This window comes from Fulmarus glacialis, unplaced genomic scaffold (genome assembly GCF_000690835.1).
Source record: "Fulmarus glacialis isolate BGI_N327 unplaced genomic scaffold, ASM69083v1 scaffold3255, whole genome shotgun sequence".
Lineage (NCBI taxonomy): Eukaryota > Metazoa > Chordata > Aves > Procellariiformes > Procellariidae > Fulmarus > Fulmarus glacialis.
Window position 1 is genome coordinate 1 of NW_009214748.1, and position 19,126 is coordinate 19,126.

General features: G+C 45.9%; 1 protein-coding gene across 1 annotated transcript; it reads left to right on the forward strand.

The window, feature by feature from the left end:
* Nucleotides 1–220: 220 nt before the first annotated feature.
* GRSF1 (G-rich RNA sequence binding factor 1) lies at nt 221–8,969 on the forward strand (the record flags this gene model as incomplete). Its single annotated transcript, XM_009578665.1, has 10 exons — nt 221–365; nt 1,252–1,407; nt 1,747–1,887; nt 3,369–3,498; nt 5,854–6,014; nt 6,160–6,284; nt 6,975–7,110; nt 7,450–7,641; nt 8,100–8,161; nt 8,895–8,969. Coding segments are annotated over 10 exons (1,323 nt in total), but the record flags the coding sequence as incomplete, so codon positions are not given.
* Between the last annotated feature and the right edge of the window lie 10,157 nt (nt 8,970–19,126).

The following is a 19,126-nucleotide window of genomic DNA, read 5'->3' on the forward strand; positions in this document are numbered from 1 at the left end:
GGGCGGCAGGGCCCCGCGCCCTTACCCCACAGCAGCGGGGAGGCGGCTGCGGCGTGCCGCATGCGCCCCAGCCCGATTGCCCTTGCTGCTCCCTGTCCTCGGCCCCCCACGCTGCACAAGGCCCACTTACTTACCACGCACCTACCTAAAAAGCTGAGCGTGGCTGGGTACCACTGCTGAACGCTGCCAGTTTTTAATTTGGGTTTTTTTTTGGTGACAGGTTACAGATGTGCCATCCGAGGAAGGTCACCTCTCAGAGCAGGAACGGGAGTCACCCAAGACAGAGCATGACAATGTCTTTCTCATCAGGGCGCAAGGATTCCCCTTCTCGTGCACCGAAGAAGATGTGCTTAGCTTTTTTGATAGTATGGGAGTTAATTTTCCTGCGTAACTGTTAAGTGTGGCGTTATGGAACCCAATAGTTAATTATTAGTTAACAGAAGAAAAACTTAAAGATCGTTAGCCAGAGAAAGATGAGTTTTTAATATTGCGGCAAAATTATTTGTGATTTACACATATAAAACAAATAACTTACAAACTGCTGCACAATGAGTCAAAACTCATCCTTATGGCATTTTATATTTCATTGAGCAAGTCTTTCCCTTCTTAGTCGGTGTCTCCACAGTAAAGGCAATCCAATTCGAAGCAGTTCCTTTCAAGACCATTATGGTTGGCTTTTTCCCCAACTCCCCTCTTTTAAACAAACTGGAGTGGTTTTTACTTACTAGTTTAAACTTCAGTGTTGATTTCTGATCCTATTTAATAGGCTTGTGCATACCTTGGCAGGGCTGATCCCTCCGTGCTGTAATATTACGATGCATCCATGAGATCCAAGTTCTTAAATGGTTTAATAACGGGCCAAACTAAATCAAGTCAGTTAGAAGTCCTAGGGAAGAGGAACATATAGCAGGCAGAGTACAGCTATAGAGACCGAAAGACTACAGCATTTGTTCTTGATTTCAAATAACTCAGAAACAATTAAGTTGACCAACAATATGAGAATATATATTATTCAGTTATACAGCTGTGGAAGCTCATGGATGTCAAAACAGTTTCTTATCTGTGATAAGCATTGTGTGTTAGAGTTGAGGTTAGAAATAGCCGTTTCCTATTCTTTGTTTCAAGACAGTACTTTGCACTGCTGAGAGGGATAGCTCTATGTAGCGTATTCAGTTTTCATCTGCAATTCTAAGACCCCCATGTTGGATACAGTTGCGTATGTTTCTGTATCGTGTGTTCCTTGATTTCTAGGCTGTAGAATTCGAAATGGTGAGAACGGCATACACTTCCTCTTAAACAGGGATGGGAGACGCAGGGGGGATGCCTTGATCGAGCTGGAGTCAAAAGCGGATGTCCAGAGAGCCTTGGAAAAGCACCTGAGATATATGGGCCCACGCTACGTGAAAGGTGGGTTTGAAACGACAGAAGTTACGTTGGAAGAAAACTCATGATAAAAGGAGTAAGAACTGCTTGAATAATAAAGCAGGCTGGTGTGGAGAGGTGCAGGATGTGGAACAGAGCAGCAAATTAGCCAACAAGGCACCATTTAGCCAAAACTTCCTAGGCTGGACAGGAAAAGCAAAGTGGCTTGTGTAGCAAAGAGCATCGTTGCAGGACCATAGAGTATGGGGTGGGGGAACAAACAGAGTTTTGTGGGGGGAAAAAGCTGCCTTGAAGAATGCCTGCAGAGTGCCACCTTCTGAGTACCATGAGGGAAAACATGTTTTGTGCCTGTATTCCTTGCAGTTTTTGAAGTACACGATAGTGATGTAGAGGGCTTACTACAAAGTCTGCGGGATGAGTCACAAGCCATAAATGATGGAGTTGTACTACTCAGAGGCCTTCCGTTCAGCTCCACTGAGGATGATATCGCGGATTTTTTCTCAGGTAACTCAGCCTAGTCTGTGCTCTTCGATTATGAGGCATTTACTTCTCCAAGTTGATGCTGAGATAGGCTGTTGTTCTCTAAGTGAGAAAAGCAAAAGCACATGCAGCCTTGAACACCTTAAAACAGTGTAAGAAGTTGCTGTCCCCCTGCAGCTGGAAGTAACCAAAGCTTTCAGAACGAGCTTTTGGCTGCGAGGTTTTCTTCGCACCTTTGACTTTCTGCAGGTCTAAGCTAGGATCAATACTTGCAGCACTCTTTTTTGGGGCTAGGGGAAGGAAAGAGAGGAACCTAGATCCTGTTACATGCAAGCGGATTGCTAACAGTGCATAATTTGGCAAAGTTAAGCGAGGCAAAAATGCCTGTATGATAGTTACAGTACAAGTGAATACAGCATGGGTATTCGCAGCTGTATAACCATGACAGTTAGATCACGTATGCCACTTAAAACTGTTAACAGCAATTTTTTTTTTATTACTGGCTTGTTCATGGTTGTGAAAGTTAACTGCACCAGTTCTCAGCTGAGCAAGTATTGCACAGTATGTGTGCGCACACTCATGTCCCACACTCGGTGCTAGAGCAATCCAGGTGGTTGCTGCCTGCATTCATTAGTAAAAAAGCCTTTCTAGGTTTTGCAAAATAAATTGACGTTTCCTTAGGTAAAGTTTAAGTTGTAGACTAAACCAAAACCAGTTCTTCCCTGCAGCTTGTTCCACTCCAGGTAGGCATGCACGCAGGGTCCTATAGCACTAAGGCTTATAATACCCACCATAATGCCAAAAGCAAAGGCCACTGGTAGTAAATTTTTCAACTGATAATCAGTAGTTCAGTATGTTTGAAGGCATCTAGTAGCAGAGTTACCACAATGAGATGACTAGAGCAGCGTGGAGCAAGTATTTCCATTTCTTCAGGAGCTTGGGGAGACCCTATGAGAAAGTAACAAGGCGCAAAGAAGTATGCAAAAGCATACCTGGGGCGGGGGGTGGTGGGAAAAGTGTAGTAGCCCAGCCCAGTGTGCACTCTGTGTCATGTCAGATATAGCTATTTACTGGATTACAGGCTCCCCAAGAAGATATATATGCAGCATAAAAATTGAAGTTCAGTGAATTTGACCTGGGTTTTAAAGAGATGGGAAAAAATTACCATAATAATAAGAGAAAATTTCAAGAACATTCATGCTCTGGACCTCCTTGTTGTCTAGAACTTGGATTCACTTGTTATTTTCTTAGTTACTTGAAGCCTTGAGTTGATTCATTAATGGCAATTAAGCCTTCTGTGAAAACTAACTTAAAGCAAATAAATTGGCATTTTCAAAAAAAATTGAAACAAAGCTACGTAGGCCAGCATGAGCAGTTGTTTCAGAACTATTTAACTGCCCGATTAGCTTGTCAAAAACCAGAAGAGTAAGGGAAGAAACGTGTCTTTGAGCTATGGCACAAGTTCCTGACAAAGTAAATGCCTTTTTCTCCTCACCCTTCCATAGGTTTGGAAATAACTGACATAGCTTTCGTTTACCGTGGAGAAAGAAGAACAGGAGAAGCTTTCGTGCAGTTCGCAGCTCCTGCAATGGCAGCTAAAGCCCTGTTACGACACAGGGAGTACATGGGAAATAGGTAGGTGCTTCCCTGGGGTTCACAAGGGTAGAAGAACATGGTATGAAGCATGCTGTGACTTACAGCTTGCTTCTTACGAGGTGAAATAGTTTATCTTAGGCTATCCCATATGCACATTATTATTAAGGAAGCTTCTGCCTTTATTACCCTTATGACCTAAAACTCAGACTTTAGATTCAAATCTCAGTAGAAATCATAGCTAAATCTTTCGTATAGTAGCGTCAGACTGATACTTTGTGGCTTGAAACAGTTCTTTTTTAATGGCACCCTGTGAAATACTTTGTGCAACCTAAGTGTTACCTCCTCTGGGGATGTTTCTTTAGAACTGTGACAAAACTGGAGGAAAGAAGGTGAAGCTTTTGTGGGCTGCCGAGGCACCTTCAGCGCTTGTAGCTTGGGGGAATTTGGGGCCTCTCAGAGAAAGTCTCAGTTCTTTTCAAGTATTCCTGGAGGCAGTCTCATCCCAACAAAAATGGGGCGACAGCATTCAGAGCGGGGAACGCTAGATAGACACCATCTGCCCAGTCGCAAGTGCACGGGGATCCTGCGCCTCCTACAGACGTTGGCCCCTGCCAAATTTCCACCAGGTTCCCTGGTCCTTTCCGCAATTTTGGCAACCCTCACCCTTTCCTTCAGCCCAGTACCAAGCACAGTCAGCGTCTCCACTTGGAGAGTACATTGTACGAAGCACAGCTTACCACTCGCCTCTGGCTTGAATCCATTCCCAGCATTGACTGCTGGCTGACACCATGCAGTCTTCTGCTTCTTTGGTGACTACGTCCACCCGGGCTGTCCTCCTTCCTCATGAATCCATGTTTAACCATTTTCTTCCAGAGCATTGAGCCCTCTGCCACATGCTTCTCTCACAAGAGCCTCTCTCTCTCAAGCAGAGGCATAAACCATTTTTTCCCAGAATCCTGAGCTGTGCTCAGAGGCAAAAAAAAAAGTAAGATTGCTTTTAACCTGGTGAGGTTCATTTTTTTTTTTAATAACCCACTAAGTTCTCTTTCTGAATACCAGGTAGTAAAAGACCTCTCCAAACCTTACCAGTTCTCTTATGCAGCACCTATTTCCTTTTTTCTATTTTCTTATTTCCTGTGCCCAGCCTACCTTTCCTTGTGTGTGTCCCCCCACCTATATTAAAAGAAAATGGCTGCTCTGTAGGTGTGCCCAATAATTGAATTAACTGACAGACTTCCCTGCCCTCCAATAGAGATTAGTTCATTCTCAATCTGCCATTAATTTTTTTCTTGGTCACAATCGAACAACAGCTGATCTGACTCACCTACCCGAGCTCACATACCTCTGTTTCTGTGTGATTAGCCAAGAAACCGAGTGGTTTCCAAAGTGCTGTGAGCTTGCTCTCGTTCATTCTTCCTAGGCTATCAATTTTATCCAGAAATGGCCTTCAGCTGTGCACAGTACTGAGCCTGGGTTCATGGGGGCTGAGCTGTAAGCTCTGTCAGCGTGGGGTTACTTCCCTTACTGTAGCCGCTCTCGTTAGGAAGGGAGGAAAGCCTCCTCACTTGGATGTCCATATTCTCTTCTTCCTCACATTATTCCTTCAGTGCTGTGGAAATCGCCTAATTTAACACGGCTAGTTAAATTGCTGTGAGGTCCAGCTGGTACTGTTGCCAGCTCTCTGAAAGATTAGGCAGCTCTGAGTTAAGAGGTTCTGGGGGGGGTAGATAGAGATATAAGGCATTATAATGTTGTACTTTGAATAAACCTGCAAATAAGGGGTGGTTGTTGTTTTTTTTTCTTTCTGCAGTCTAAGTGGGATCTTGCTAGAGTCCCTTAATGTTGCATTACATATTGGTGTATTAAATCCACAACTTTCACAGATACCCTGTCACATTTTATCCCATCAGTTTCATAGCAATATGTAAAACCTTATGGCTCCACTGAAGTATTTAATGGGACCCTGTGCATATCCTGTGTCCACCTGTTTCAGTTACCTGTTCTGGGGTTGGGTGGTTTTTTTAATTTGGGGTTTGTAGAGATGGGAATAGTGCAGTTTGCAGAGATGCAATGAGGGGAAAACAGCCTCACGTACAGGGATGCTCAAAAGAGATGCATACTACTGAAAGAAATAGAAAACATTTTTCAGAGGAAATAAATCTGTATTTCTGTGACAAAACGGAATTTTGGCTTGTAAGCCATTGATCTTACTTTTACAAGAACTTTGTATAAGGCTGTGCAATTTAAATGAATTAATTCTTCAAAACGGTTGCTTGCCGTACCGTGGCTCTCACACTCTAGTACGTGAGCAGAGCTGAGATAGGAGAACTTCCTGAAGGTAGTTCTTTGCGGAGGCGCAAAGTGTGCCATGTAATATTTTCCTTTGAATTCTAGATACATAGAAGTGTACGTAAGTAGGAAGCATCAAATGCAAAGGCACGTGCCTTACGACAAGCAGATGGTGACCTACCGCCAAGTGAGAAAAGAACATGAATCCGTTTCCGAAGAAAGGGGATTGAGCGACACGGGAAGCTCCGATGCTGAAAGAGAAAACAGTGAGTCCCTGTCGTGTGTGTTCTTTGAGGCCTCTTCATTTTACACTGATTGTCTGCTGTGAGCGTGACCCTGCGTGTCTACAGCTTTCACGTGAGGGAAGTGATAATTGCAAGCGTTAATGATGTTTTTTCCTCCGTTCCACAGAATTGTGCAGGGAAGGAACGGAAAGCTCCGGGCACATTTTAGAATCTGGGAACATCTCATCCCCACTGCACTTTGTCCACATGAGGGGTTTTCCTACCCAAGCTAGTGCCCAAGACATAATAAATGTGAGTAACAGTATAACTATGAATGAAATCCGATTGTCATTACCAATGCAAATCCTTGATTAATTGTTACAGATGAAGTGACATCAAATTTTTAATTTATCTGTGTCTGCGGCGTGGCTTCAGGCTGAATGCGTTTGGAAATTTGACCTTGCTGATGGTTACAGGCTCCCCAGGGTAGCTGTGGCCTCATGGGCACAACAGTGAACGCTCGCCGCCATAAATAAGAATGGATTAAAGCTTGCTAGGCTGTCTTAATATCCGTCGCTTTGACTTGAGCATATTTATATAAATTATAATCTTAGCTAGATTTCAGAGTAGCTGGTTGTACAAAAATGAATTTCAGCATCTTTTTAGTATCATTTTTACTTCATTTTAATAGTGTGCAGTGTCACAGAGCGAATGTACCTGCACTTAATGACTTCGACATGTACAGAACATGTGCTGTGTGAGGATTTTTGTTCCTGTCAAGAATTACTCTGCCAGGAGCTTACAGAGGGTGGGAGGCTGTGCGCCGTGGGACAGGTGACGTGGGTGTGCCTCGGCTTCACCCCGACGGAGTGAAGCTACTGCTACTGCGCTATAGCTGGACAGGGTTTATGAGTAAAAACATTAAGTTTCTCGGTAATAGGGTGCGTTACTGTTCTGTTGTTTCTTTGTCACCAAACTCTCTTTTGTTTTCCTCCTTTTCAGTTTTTTGCTCCACTGAAGCCGACAAGGATCACGGTAGAATACAACTGCCAAGGAGAAGCCACAGGAGAAGCGGACGTGCATTTTGAGAGCCAGGAGGATGCAGTCGCTGCAATGGCTAAGGAGGGCTCACAGCTGCGTAAGTAAGGAGGAGAGGATCTTACAGCCCCAAGGCTCAGATCCTTGGGTGCTTTGGCACAGCTGCTCAAGCTGCTGTTAACACCCTGCGCAAAAGGATCATCTTAAATGTAGATTTCCACATTACCCTATCGTGTGGCTTTGCGCAAAAAAAAAAAAAAAAGTAACACACAGAAGTCACTGAACACAGCCTGTCTCTCTCAAACTGTTCCCCAGAGTGCAGTGCCATTGAATTATTCCTGAATGAACATCCAAAGGCAAAAGAAAACTGCTAGTGACGGTGGCACGGTCTCAGATTTGGTAAGTGCATCCTTCTTTGTTGGTCCTGTTCCATTTTTAGCAACGTGTGGCTCAGGCTTACTAGTTCTGATACTCTGGAACTCAGCTAGCTTAAAGGCTAAAACTGAGTGGCAGAAGAGGATCATCACAGCTAATCTGAGGTCAGGCATCGAGCCTGGACCCTCTGGCCTGCGAATCCAGATCCCGTGGGATAAAAGTCCTGTGGCGAAGGGGCAGCAGCTCCTCTCTGAGGGTACAGCCAGAGCTAGCAGCAGTTGCTGCGCTGCCCAGACACGGCGCAGCTGTGCAGCAACTCGCCTTTTCGTAGCTGAGGCCTTGTTTTGTTTTCCTCCCCTTAAAGCTCTGCTGGTGTGATTGATTGAAGCTTCTGGTGGGGTTGTATTCCCTGGCATGGAAGAGGAGACGTGGCTAAACATTTTCCACGGACGTGGATTAGCAGTAATTGGTCTTTTGGCTGGGGGCAGGGAGAATGTTACTTCACTTACAATGGAGTTTGACAAAGTAACATTCTTCAGGTTATTATTTTTTTCTTTTTTAATCCAGCCACTCTTTCAAAAGCAGGCCAGTAGTCTAGCTAGGGGCAGTAGGCAGCCTGTTTTCAATGCAAACAGGTTGTCATGTTTTTCACGATGTTAACCTCGGGGTGGGGTGTCCAGTAGTGCGGTATTTTTTGCCTTTTTTGTTGCACAGAAACCGTGTATCTCTCCTTGCCATTTACAAGAGAAGAATTGCAGGCTGTGTTGGGTGTGAGCGTGAGGCAGGCAGCCCTGGGGCCGCGGCGGGCACAGCGTGTTGTGGCAGTTCTTGCTGCTGAAACATCAGGTCACACTCCTTACGGAAACCACAGCCCTCCCTGCTCCAAAAGAAGGGTTTCCCAGCCTACAGCCATGAGGCAGGATGTTTGTACCTGGAAAGACGTTTCCTGTGACCCTTACGGGAGGCCCTGGCCAAGTTGTAACGCTTCCATGAATTCCCTTCTGAAAGTGTGTGGGGGGGTGATGGTCGCCGCGCCCCGAGGTCCTGCCCCCACAGCTGCAGCAGGGAGGGCAGGCACCCCCTCCTGCAGCAGCCCTGCAGCTCTGGATGTGTAATCTCGGCCCGGGATAAACTCTGGAGGCAGAGTCAGGATGCACGCCTGGCTGCGACCTGCATCCCGCGGAGCCTCCCTGCCGCCTTGGCACAGGAACATCCAGAACAGTTTCTGGCCCCTGCGCTGGGACTCGGCCCCAGCGGAATTAAACACCAACACACACCCCCCCCACCCCGTGTGGGTGTACTGCAGCCCCACGTGAAAATGTCTCACCTGTTGTAGCTGTTTGTGTCATCTTACCTTTGTTGGTGAGATCTTTTCGCATTGCCAAATTCCACTATTTTATTACTGGAGACAATAATTCAGAATAAAATGCAGTGGTGCGTTTGAAAAAAGGAAAGCAGTAAGCTGCAGCGAGGTAGTGATTTTTCTTTTTCCTCTTCCTTTCTCTTTAGGCCAAAGCGAACACATTCCGTGGGTATGAGCGTAAAGACCGAGTACGAGTGCCGCTGCTCAATAACAAGGATTAACTGTATAAAATTTGGTTTAGCGTTGTGTAAAAGCATGTAATAAATTGTATTGACATACTGTGGAAAGATGGTCTGTTGCAAAAGCAGAAGCAGCTGTACTGGAGGAATGGCAAATGCTGCAGGACAGAGCAGTTCTATTCTCCAGCTCCATAATGGTGTAAAAAGTATTAATAAAACACCGGTATTCGCAATTAACAAAACCAGAGCAATTTAAGATCCTCATACACAGAAGTCAGCAGGCGCACTGTGTAGTATAGCCCATACCTCATCCCTCCTACCACACTTCTCTCAAATCTGCGTAAGCATCTGTCATCCGTTACTGGTTTTGAATACTTAGATACACGTAGCCAAAGCAGAATGGGATGGAAAGACCACTCAGGACGTGAGATACGGATGATCAAGTTTTTATTATTTTGTGGAACAAAATTAACATGAGGAAAACTGCCCTCCGCTTCCCCCAATCCAAACGTCCAGGTGTCAGCCCACGCTCTAGCATTACAAGCAGTACCTGAGCAAGCCTGCCTTGAACGTTTGCAGCATCAGGAAGCGTAACATCCAGCATGAACAGGCAGAGACACTCACTGGAGTCTGAGACACCAGGGAAGAGGCAAGTGCTGACACAGACAGCTGGCAGCGAACAGAGTCTCGCTCTGACCTTCCTAAATGCCAGTTTCCATTACAGCTGCCAGAGCTGTATTCCGAAGGGTTTTCAGCGCCTCCCTGCTCACTCACAGAGATCTCGCGTCACTTCAGAGGACCTGCTCAAGAGCTGTCCTGCTTTTCGCATGAACAACAGTCGCAGCCTTCACTTCGAGCAAGCAGAGTGGCGGCCGCTCCTGCCAGGACAGTCAAAAGCTGGGTACAGGTCACAAATAAGCTGTCACCTCAGAGCTGCAAAATGCTGGACATAACAGCATGAAAATTATTTACACTAAGTGCCTGGTTTCCAGTTTAATCCTCTAACACGGAAATTGCTCGGGTCTCACTTTCTTCTTGGGGATGAGTCACGCTGGGTTTGGATGCAGGAATTTGAAATCTCATAAATGTGTACAGCATGTACATAAAACTTCGCACTAAATTCACTATCTTCTCCATTCATCTCTGGTGTCTCACCCCTGCAAAGCAGTGTGCCCGCACTTGAATTCTAGGCTTTTTGTATTTCAACACTCTTTACAGCTACTAATCTACTTGAAGGGACAGCACCAAGCAAATGTATCTGGTAACTACCAGGGGGAAAAAAGAGCAGAAAAAGAAAAACTGTTTAAAGTTGCCCCCCTGTGAAGTGCTCTGGCTCTGGAGGGTGCTAAGAGGAGCTGGAGAACTTGGGTGGCTGAACATGCCGAGGCCTAGAGGGAACTAGAAGAGAGTAATTCCTGGTACAAAGTAGCACCAACCATGTAAATAACCTCAGCTCTGACACGCTTTTCAGTGCAGTTCCAGCCAGACTAATGACAAGAAAATCCCCTCTGAGGAATTAAACCACTAACCCCTAATAAAATTTGTACAAAACCAAATGCATTTGTCACATATAAATACATCAGTTTTCTATGGACTACAAAACATTCTGTGGTCTTAAAGACTGAAGTGGGCTTCCAGTATAAAACAGACCAAACACAACTCTGACATGCTACGTGCTTCATAAGGAAGCCACTGCCGCTTTTTAGAGTAACAAAACTGCTTGAGGTAACAGCAACAAAGAATGATGTAGCATGAACTGTGAAACCGCTTTGAACTGTGTTTCAAATTAGAATTTCTAGTAGGTGAAAAGCATTCCCATTTCATCTCACCTTCAGTTTGATATAACAAAAAAAACCCCAGTGAAATGCCAGGTTTATTACAATGATTTTTTCATGTGCACAAAGGGGAGAGGTGGATCGAAGCAGCCCTAAGCTTCTGTGTCATGATGAGGATTTGGTATTTAAATACTGGAGAATCCAACTCCTCCAGTTCCCACACCAGGATAGGAAGTACAGTTACTCCTTAGCTTTGACCACCGTTTTGTAGTCACAGTCACAGTGAGGGTCTCTGAGAGGAAGATCGGAGATGCCTTAAGGCACTTCCATGCCAGATCAGTGCAGGTCATCAGTTCTCACATCGTGCACGCCTCAAAACCACCTACACCCCCCACCCCCCGTCCCCAAAATACTTTCACAGCTTGGTTTTATTTTTTTGATACTGATTTGCATAGCAGATGCAAATCGGCCAGAGGGCTGAGCCAAAGAAATGAAGCTAGAAAGTGTTTATTGGCACCTTACCTGGCCTTCTCACACCTGGCACTGACGTAGCACGGTTGAGCCAAATCGTCAAAGGCAACTGGGAAAGGGGAAATGGTATTTCAAGTGCAGCCAGACACGAGGATTAAAAAAGCTCCCGTTCTGCTTTCAGCGAGCCTTTGCTTAGCAGCAGCATGATTTCACGCCACACGCTTGAGGACGAGACCGTTCCCGACCTGCACACGCAGACATGCACGCACACAGAGAGGGTTTTTTTTGGGCGAGGGCTCTGTTCTCACCGCGCCCTGAGGCTGCTTGGGCACCCCTTGGGGATAACTTTATGCAACGTTCCCAAAGCAGTTCTCCCCAGCACAAGCTCAGGTCTGAGAGCAGGCAGATTTTTGTACAGGGAAGGCTCAGACTGTTGTTACAGTCACAAGAGACTGTAAACACCATGAAGCTGCTTCCTCTCTGACCTCCAAAGAACACAGGCAAGTGTCTTCACGTTCCCCCTGAACAACTCCAGCAACCATCATCAGCTACAACCTTTTTTTGGTCACCTCTCTCTGCAACCCGTCCCCTACAAGGGACTGGTCGAATACTGGTGGATGAGCCGCTTGTGACAGGGATTGCAGACGCGCTCGGGGTTAATGCTAGACGGGAGGGGCAGCTCATTCGCTGAACAGGCTTCACAGAAGATGCCGCCACAGTTCTTGCAGATGTTCTGGAATGCAGGAAGAGGACAGAAAAATTAAGGAGATGCTCAAGACGCAAGCAACACAAAGAAACTTATGTTTTGTCTCATTATCATTCCGTCAACCCAAATCCTCCACTGGGCTAGAGAAAGACGCTCCGAAAGTCTACTCTTGTCCCCTCTGCAGACCAGAAGTTTGCTCCTGTGCTCAGGACCAGTTTATAGCAAAGCTCCTTAGGTCAAATGAGAGTAGGTGAAGGCTTGTAGTAAAGCAGGTAAGAGTTACCAATAATGAACCATTCAAGTTTTAATTGACTCAGTCCATTAGAGCATTTTGCCACAAGAGGTGCGCATGTATATTTTATAGCCGTATAAATACACTGGAACAACAAGTCTTGCCTGAGATAAGTATTTAAACGTGCACATGGATTTGGAAATGTATCAAAGTCGGATATAAAGCTGTGGCACTTGCTTTGCTTTGAACTCATGGGTTTTCTCAAGATAAACACAGGGGAATGGGAAAGACGAGAAACCCCCCAGAGTTCCCCTATGTGTAACAGGAGACGTTCACGGGGTGACTGGGGGGGCAACCACCCCCCCTCCCCGCCTGTTCTAAGCCTCACGGTACTGCAGGGTTGGAGAGGGGAGGGCTGGCTTCTGACCACGTCGAGGAACGCTGTCTTCGCAGGCGCTGCGGAGCAGGCTGGCTCGGGAGCAGGTGCTTACTCTGGCAAAATCGCTAATTGCCGGACCTGTCCCCGTGGCAGGCAGCACTGCAAACACTGCTGCGGCTGGGAGCCCCTGCCTGGAAGACTCGCCACCCGTCACTTGCCCAGACGTGGCCTCTCTGCGCGAGCCTGAAAGCTTCCTGGTCAGGTAACCTCACTGTGCTCCCCAGTCCCCCCCAAAAATTTTCCAAGACCTATTTGGAACCAAGATACCGGTTCATCTTTACCCAGGTGCGGAGGTCAGAGCCCCACAGGCCTTGTGCCGGGGAGCCGGCCTCCGCCGCACTGCCTGACAGAGCTCCTCCCTGCTCCCGCCTGTCCACGGCTCTGCAACAGCCTTTTGGTCCAGGTCTCGGCAGATCGACCAGGGGAAAACACAACCCAATGCCGCCTTCCAGCTTCCCCCTAAAGTGCTTGCACCAGTGACCAGGACGCCTGCTGCACCGACAGCAGTTTTATCAGCGCCTTGAATTGTTTCCTCGCAAACTGCTCCTGCTCCTCAGCATCAGTGGAAGAAAGTATCTGGATGAAGACAGCAGTCCCACCAAACACCCTTTTTGGTAACTCTTGTAATCCCTCTAGATTCAGACTGTAAAGCAGTGAGGAAAGGAAGAGGGGCTTAGCCATGAAAAAGAATAAAAATAAGAGAAAAAGGCAAGGTGGCTTAAGTGAAGAAATGACAAACAAGTGTTAACACCTCCTATTCTCACTTCTGTTTGATCCCAGAAAAAAACCACTTTGCTAAGAACGGAAGAAGCTGCTAAGGGGAAGGAAAAACCACTGAACACAGAACAGACTGGGGAGCCCTCAGCGACCACTGTTTGACAAGTTTACTTTAAGGGTAAAGTGGACTTCAGAAAAGGGCTCATTTCTTTGTCCCGAGTCACCGGTAGGAAATCTGTGCCATTCGAAAATAAGAATCAGAGGAAACGCACATTCACCAGATGAAGGAGATGCCAATACAAGTCGTTGGAGTTACCTTCTTTTTGCTTCGGCTGCTTTCTTCCTGGCAGAGCTGGCAGATCTCGGTGTTTCCAGGTCCTGACAGTTGTTCCTAAACCCCAAGTAAAAACCAAGATGTTCTGCTTTACACGCTTCTTTACATGGCAGCTGTATTAGAGCTCTGCGGCTCATCCGCATCTTAAACGGGGAAGAAGATTTCACATGCTTGTGCTTTTAACCCCTCTCTATTCACAGCACACCGTGCAGCCACACAGGACCACCGTGCATTTGCAGGATGATCTACAGTTGCACAGGGCAGACGGGGAAGCACAGCACGGCTGCGTGAACCGAGGATCACGCAGCTCGATTTTCAGGCTGAGATCAAGGCTGCTGGCCCAGCAACAAGGCAGGAACTAGACATCTTTTTCACTGTGAAAAAGAGCCGTCAGATGCAGAAATTCCCCGTGGACAGGACACAACGTGAGTGTTGCAGCATCCCATTGACAGTCAGGGGTCTAGCTGTGCTTTGCCAGGCACCCGGGGGAGAAAGAATGGATTCTGGTGAATCTGACTATATGGAAAAAACAAAACAAAGCAACCGACCAAAACACCCCTTCCCTCTAACCTACAGAGCAACTGGCAAAAGCCTGGCCCAAACCAAGGAGGTTAAACACTGCTATTTTCCCAAACACTAAATTATATTATGCTTTCGTCGTTCTTTTTAGACACGCCAACCCAGGAAAGGCATGGGGCAAAAGAATAATAAAAGGGGTTAACATCAGTTTAAAAAATAACATGGTTGTGCTGACGAGGCAAAATGAACCCGCTTAGGTGCAGCACTGCCAACTAAAAGCCTTTCTAATGAGATAAGCAGCACTTTTCCACTAGAGAACGATTGCTGCTACGGACGCCACAGATAAACCAAGGCAAAACCTGAAGGACAAACTTCCAGGTATTCGGGCAGGGAAGATGCTGCAGCGACCCAGGAGCTCCCTCAGTACCCTTGCCCTTCAGTATTTCAATGCAAAAAAAAGAATCACCAACCTGCTCTTCCTGTGTGTCGCTCGGTAACCTACAAGAGAAGAACATCGTCACTTGGAGCCGGCACTTCAGTCACCGCTACGTGTAAGAAAAACATCTGGACTATCAGAGAATTCCCTCATCCTGTTTTTAAAATCCTACCCATACAGATTTTTGCTTTTGTTTCTTCAAAACCACGCTGCTCACGCCAGAGATGAGGCGTTCATAAGCTTCGTCAAACAACGTAGGAAAAAAATTGCAAACACCTTCAGAAGAGCATAGGAAAGGGAGCATGAACATAGGAAAGACTCTTTAGATGGTACTAAGACAGTTTAAAACTAGCTGTAAACATATTACTGCAAAACGTTTGATCCCCTACAACACCTGTGAACAGGCAGCGATAAGGAGTTTTGAAGCCTTTCAGATAAATCGGCAGCCTGATGCTCGGACTGCTTAAACACTCAAGGTGAAACAGAGGTAAAAAGCATCTAAGGCCTGGAAGATTTTCAATATCTGGTAAAGCAGATTTGAATTGAGCTCATGCTATTTTTAAGACAACACTTTTCTTATTAACTTTATACTGGCATTCAGCGCACTTGTCACAGCAGTGCGTTTTTTCACTGACTTGCAGAGTACTTCAAATAGGCTGTTACCATCTCCGAGCAAAGTCCTCACTACAGGGCTGTTCCCTGTGGCTTTTAAAACATCTTTTCACATTTAAAACCAAACTTGGCTTTCAAATACTAAACAAATCCTACAGGAAGAATTCTCCTCTGTAATACTGAGTTTAGAAACGTGCTACCCGAACTACATTTTTATACAACCATCTTCTTCAAGTATTATTTCAAGTTCTCTTTCTCCAACAGCTTCTGTTCTCGTCCAGAAGCCACTGGTTATTAGCTCCAAATGCCATTGAACCACCAACTCTTCTCCTTTCCCTCACCAAGAAGATGCCTTCTTTTGGACTCGAGCACCAAAGTCCAGGTCTCTGCAGCATTTGGCTTATGAAGGTTTGTTAGGTAAGAAAAATTAGTAAACAGCAGATTTATATAGAAACAAATTCAAAGGGAAATGGGAGAGAGACAGCTTTTCAGATCCGGACAGCAAGCAGTAGAACCTCCTTCTTCCCTTTGAGAGCTATGAAAAAGCAGCAAAGAGACCTCAACAAAGCGTGTAAGGTTAAAAAAAAAATATCTCTCTTAGAAAGGGAAGTTGCACTATTCCAAACTTTGCATCAGCAAAGAAATTAAAGAAGGGGAAGCAGGACTTAGAAAAGGAGAAGGCAAAAAAGAGATTTCTTCTCTTCCATACTTGTGTGGCAGGACACTGTTCTCCTCTCTTAGTGGCTGTTTCAGTTTAGCGTTTTCTTCCTGGATTTTGAGCTTCCCATCCTGCCAAAAGGAAACATTTACCCATCAGTCGAACTATATGAAGACTCCAGTTTCACCCCCGCCACGCTGCAAAGGGAGACTTTACATTACTTCGGGCATACCCATCTGCCCCTCCTCGGCATAGAGGTGTATTCGGACGTGTGAAAGCACACAAACACCAATCCACCCTAGGAACAGCTCTACAGGCTTTCCTTTTGCTGTGCACAAAAAGGTGATTTCACATTTTAGAGATGGACTCTTAAATGTGTCCAACGACCTCCTTTTACCAGAAGGTACAAGAAACTTCACAGTCACCATTTCTTATTTTAACAGCAGAGGTTGAAAAGCTAGACGGGCTGAATAGGCTTTTTAAAGACCGATCAGCGAGACAAATCTTCTCAGCCAGGAAAGGAAACAAATCCTCCTCTCCTCCCCAGCTAAGTCACGGATCATAGCCCGAGCCATATACGTATGCAACACCACACTGAAACACGACCGTCAAAAACCAGCCGCCCGCCTGCACGGTAAGTGCTGGCAGTATCACCCACGCATGCGTTGCTCTCAAGTTGTGACTACAAGCTCAGCGGAGCTCTTCAATTTCTGCAAACGCAAACCTCCACCGGATCAAGCACCACCTACAAGTTTTGTGGCAAAAGAGAAGTCCATTCTGAAATCGCTTTTTTGCACATTGGCCCCTTCGTTCCTAGTGGGAACACCCTAGTCCTGCTACAGCGCTCGCCTACTGAGAACAGGAGGATAACCCCGCGCAGTAACCTGGTCTCAAGCCCAGTGACAGGCTGCCAGCTAAGCAGCAAAGCAAAGCAGCTATTCTGCCTTCCAGACAGCTAACCAACTTTTGCTTTTAAAGATCAGACTACCCAGTTTTGGGGGTTTCTTGTTTTCATTTTTACTGGCCAACTGCATCGCACTTAGTTCCCAATTCCTTCTACTGAATTATAGCTGTTCTGCTACAGCAAACATGACTTTTTGATAAATGACTCATAACACCTAAGTAACTTCACTGAAATTATGTGTAACATCGGTTAAAAAAAAAAAGAAAAACCTGAATCGTTCAAGCAGCACAGGGAAGCCCAGCAAAGGCAACTCTCAAGTGCAGCAGCACACGAGAATTGCAGAAACAACCTCTATTACTTCACAGTTCTCATAGATACAAGTTTTCTTCTCCAAAACAACTGTTTTACTGCCAATTCCCAGAAAAAGGGCCTGTTTCGTATTACAGAAAAAGCTGCAGAGCAGATTTTCACTTTCAAAGGCAAATTTACTGCTAAAAAGGGAGTTTTACTCTCGAGATGAACACTGCGCTTTGCTTTAGAAAAAACACTGAATTCACTAATGCACAGCACTAAAAGAACACAGAAAGTCATTTGTGATGCCCTCAGGAGAGAATTTTGTCTTCCCAGTTTTACTATTTGCCTCTTCCAAGAGAATTTCCCATATTACAATGCAAAAACTAAAAACGAGCAAGTTTGCTTTTCATAAGATGTAACATGTACAGCATCTCTCCTGCTGTATTATGGTTTTATTAAACTAGTCAAGGAAAACCACAGTCACTGTCAAAATTTTGTTAGGTACCCCGCTTGGAAGATGAAACCACAGTTCTGCAATATTTTTGTGAGGCTCAACTCAATAAACTGCCTATTTAGTGTGTGTAAAAAATGTTCCAAAGCTCGTTTTGTTGTGGCACATTAACAAGACGTATTTGTTGCCAAATAAAGCTCCGGAAAAGCTAACGAGCAAAATGAAACTATACCTCAAACACAAGCCAAGAAGAATAAAAGTCGTATTACCTGTCTTAGCCAATTCTTGGTGCCTTTTTTGTTTTCTTGGCTCCGTTGGTGACTCTGTGACCATCTGTCTCTTTCCCGCTTCAGTTCTAGTTCAAGATGGCTCCTAGAATATCGAGGTGGAATTGTGAATAAAGGCTATGGTTTTGTAGTGCTCGACATCGACAGCTAATGAACTATTTAACCCTCTCTTTACACTAAAGCAACTGAACCCCAACTCAAGAGCTGAAAACTGCCTCTTTGAATAACAAGTTGACTCGCAGTGTGTTAAGCCATAGTATGGCAAGATGGAAAATCTGACAGTGCTTCATCTAATTCTAGCACAATTTTGCGAGAAATAAACCTCTTGACTATGTCTGCAAGTCCTTGAGAAATACTTAGTTATTCATCTACTACAGAACTGTTGATCAGTGCCCTGTTGAAGACGACATTCTTCAGCACGTCAACTGCTACAGGAGAGGCTCTGAAACCAAAGCCAACATCCTTGACCATTTCTCAAAGCCATCGACACGGGATGGATGGACTGTTCCTCCCTGAGAGCCATGGCAATTCTTCTGACACCTCACCTAAAAGCGGGGCTTGGTCCTCGTGGAGCAACCCAGGGCTGCTCACCGGGAGTACTCTGCAGCCTGCTCTGCTGCTGAGGGTGGTAGAGCAACAGGACACGAGCAGGTCAGTAGATGGGCTTGAATAGGAGAGGCGAGCCCATGGGCTGAAAACAAGATGCGTACGCTGTTTACGGACCGCAGTCCAGTCCCTGGTCTAGCCTAACCTGTAACGAAGGGATGGCACATGCTCCGCCAAGACTGCTAACCAGTCTGGCCACTGATCTGCACCGGTACTGCAGCCGAGGCTTCTGTGTCAGTCCCACGCGGCGAGTGCTGCAGGGGAACAGCGAGCCGCAGGGAACAAAGACATGGCTGAGTGCAGCACATTCATATTCGGGAGGACAACTAATCAGCGGGTCAAGGACAGATGAACAGGCACATCTGAGGTGCCTGACGCAGCCCGAAGCAGACTCAAGAGAAGCACGACTCTAAATATAGCTGTGGATGGCAGAGCCTTTACTCTGGGCCACCAGAAAGCTCAACGCCCCCATCACTGCAGCCTGCCTGCGCGCAACAGCCACAAAGCTCTTGGAGCACTCGGACCATCAGGGACTGAAGCGCCACAAACCCCCTTTTCTGAAATCATTACAAGTAAAATACGGTAGCTGCCGTAGGGAATGACCCCTGTCCCAAAATCAAAGCATGGAAACCGAGAACCTGCTGGTAAAAGTAGTGACAAGACTTGTACTATTACAAAACATTCAGAATCCTCACTGCTATTGAAACCAACATTATCCATTATTGCCCAGGTTAGCCTCCATACCGCTCCAACAGTTT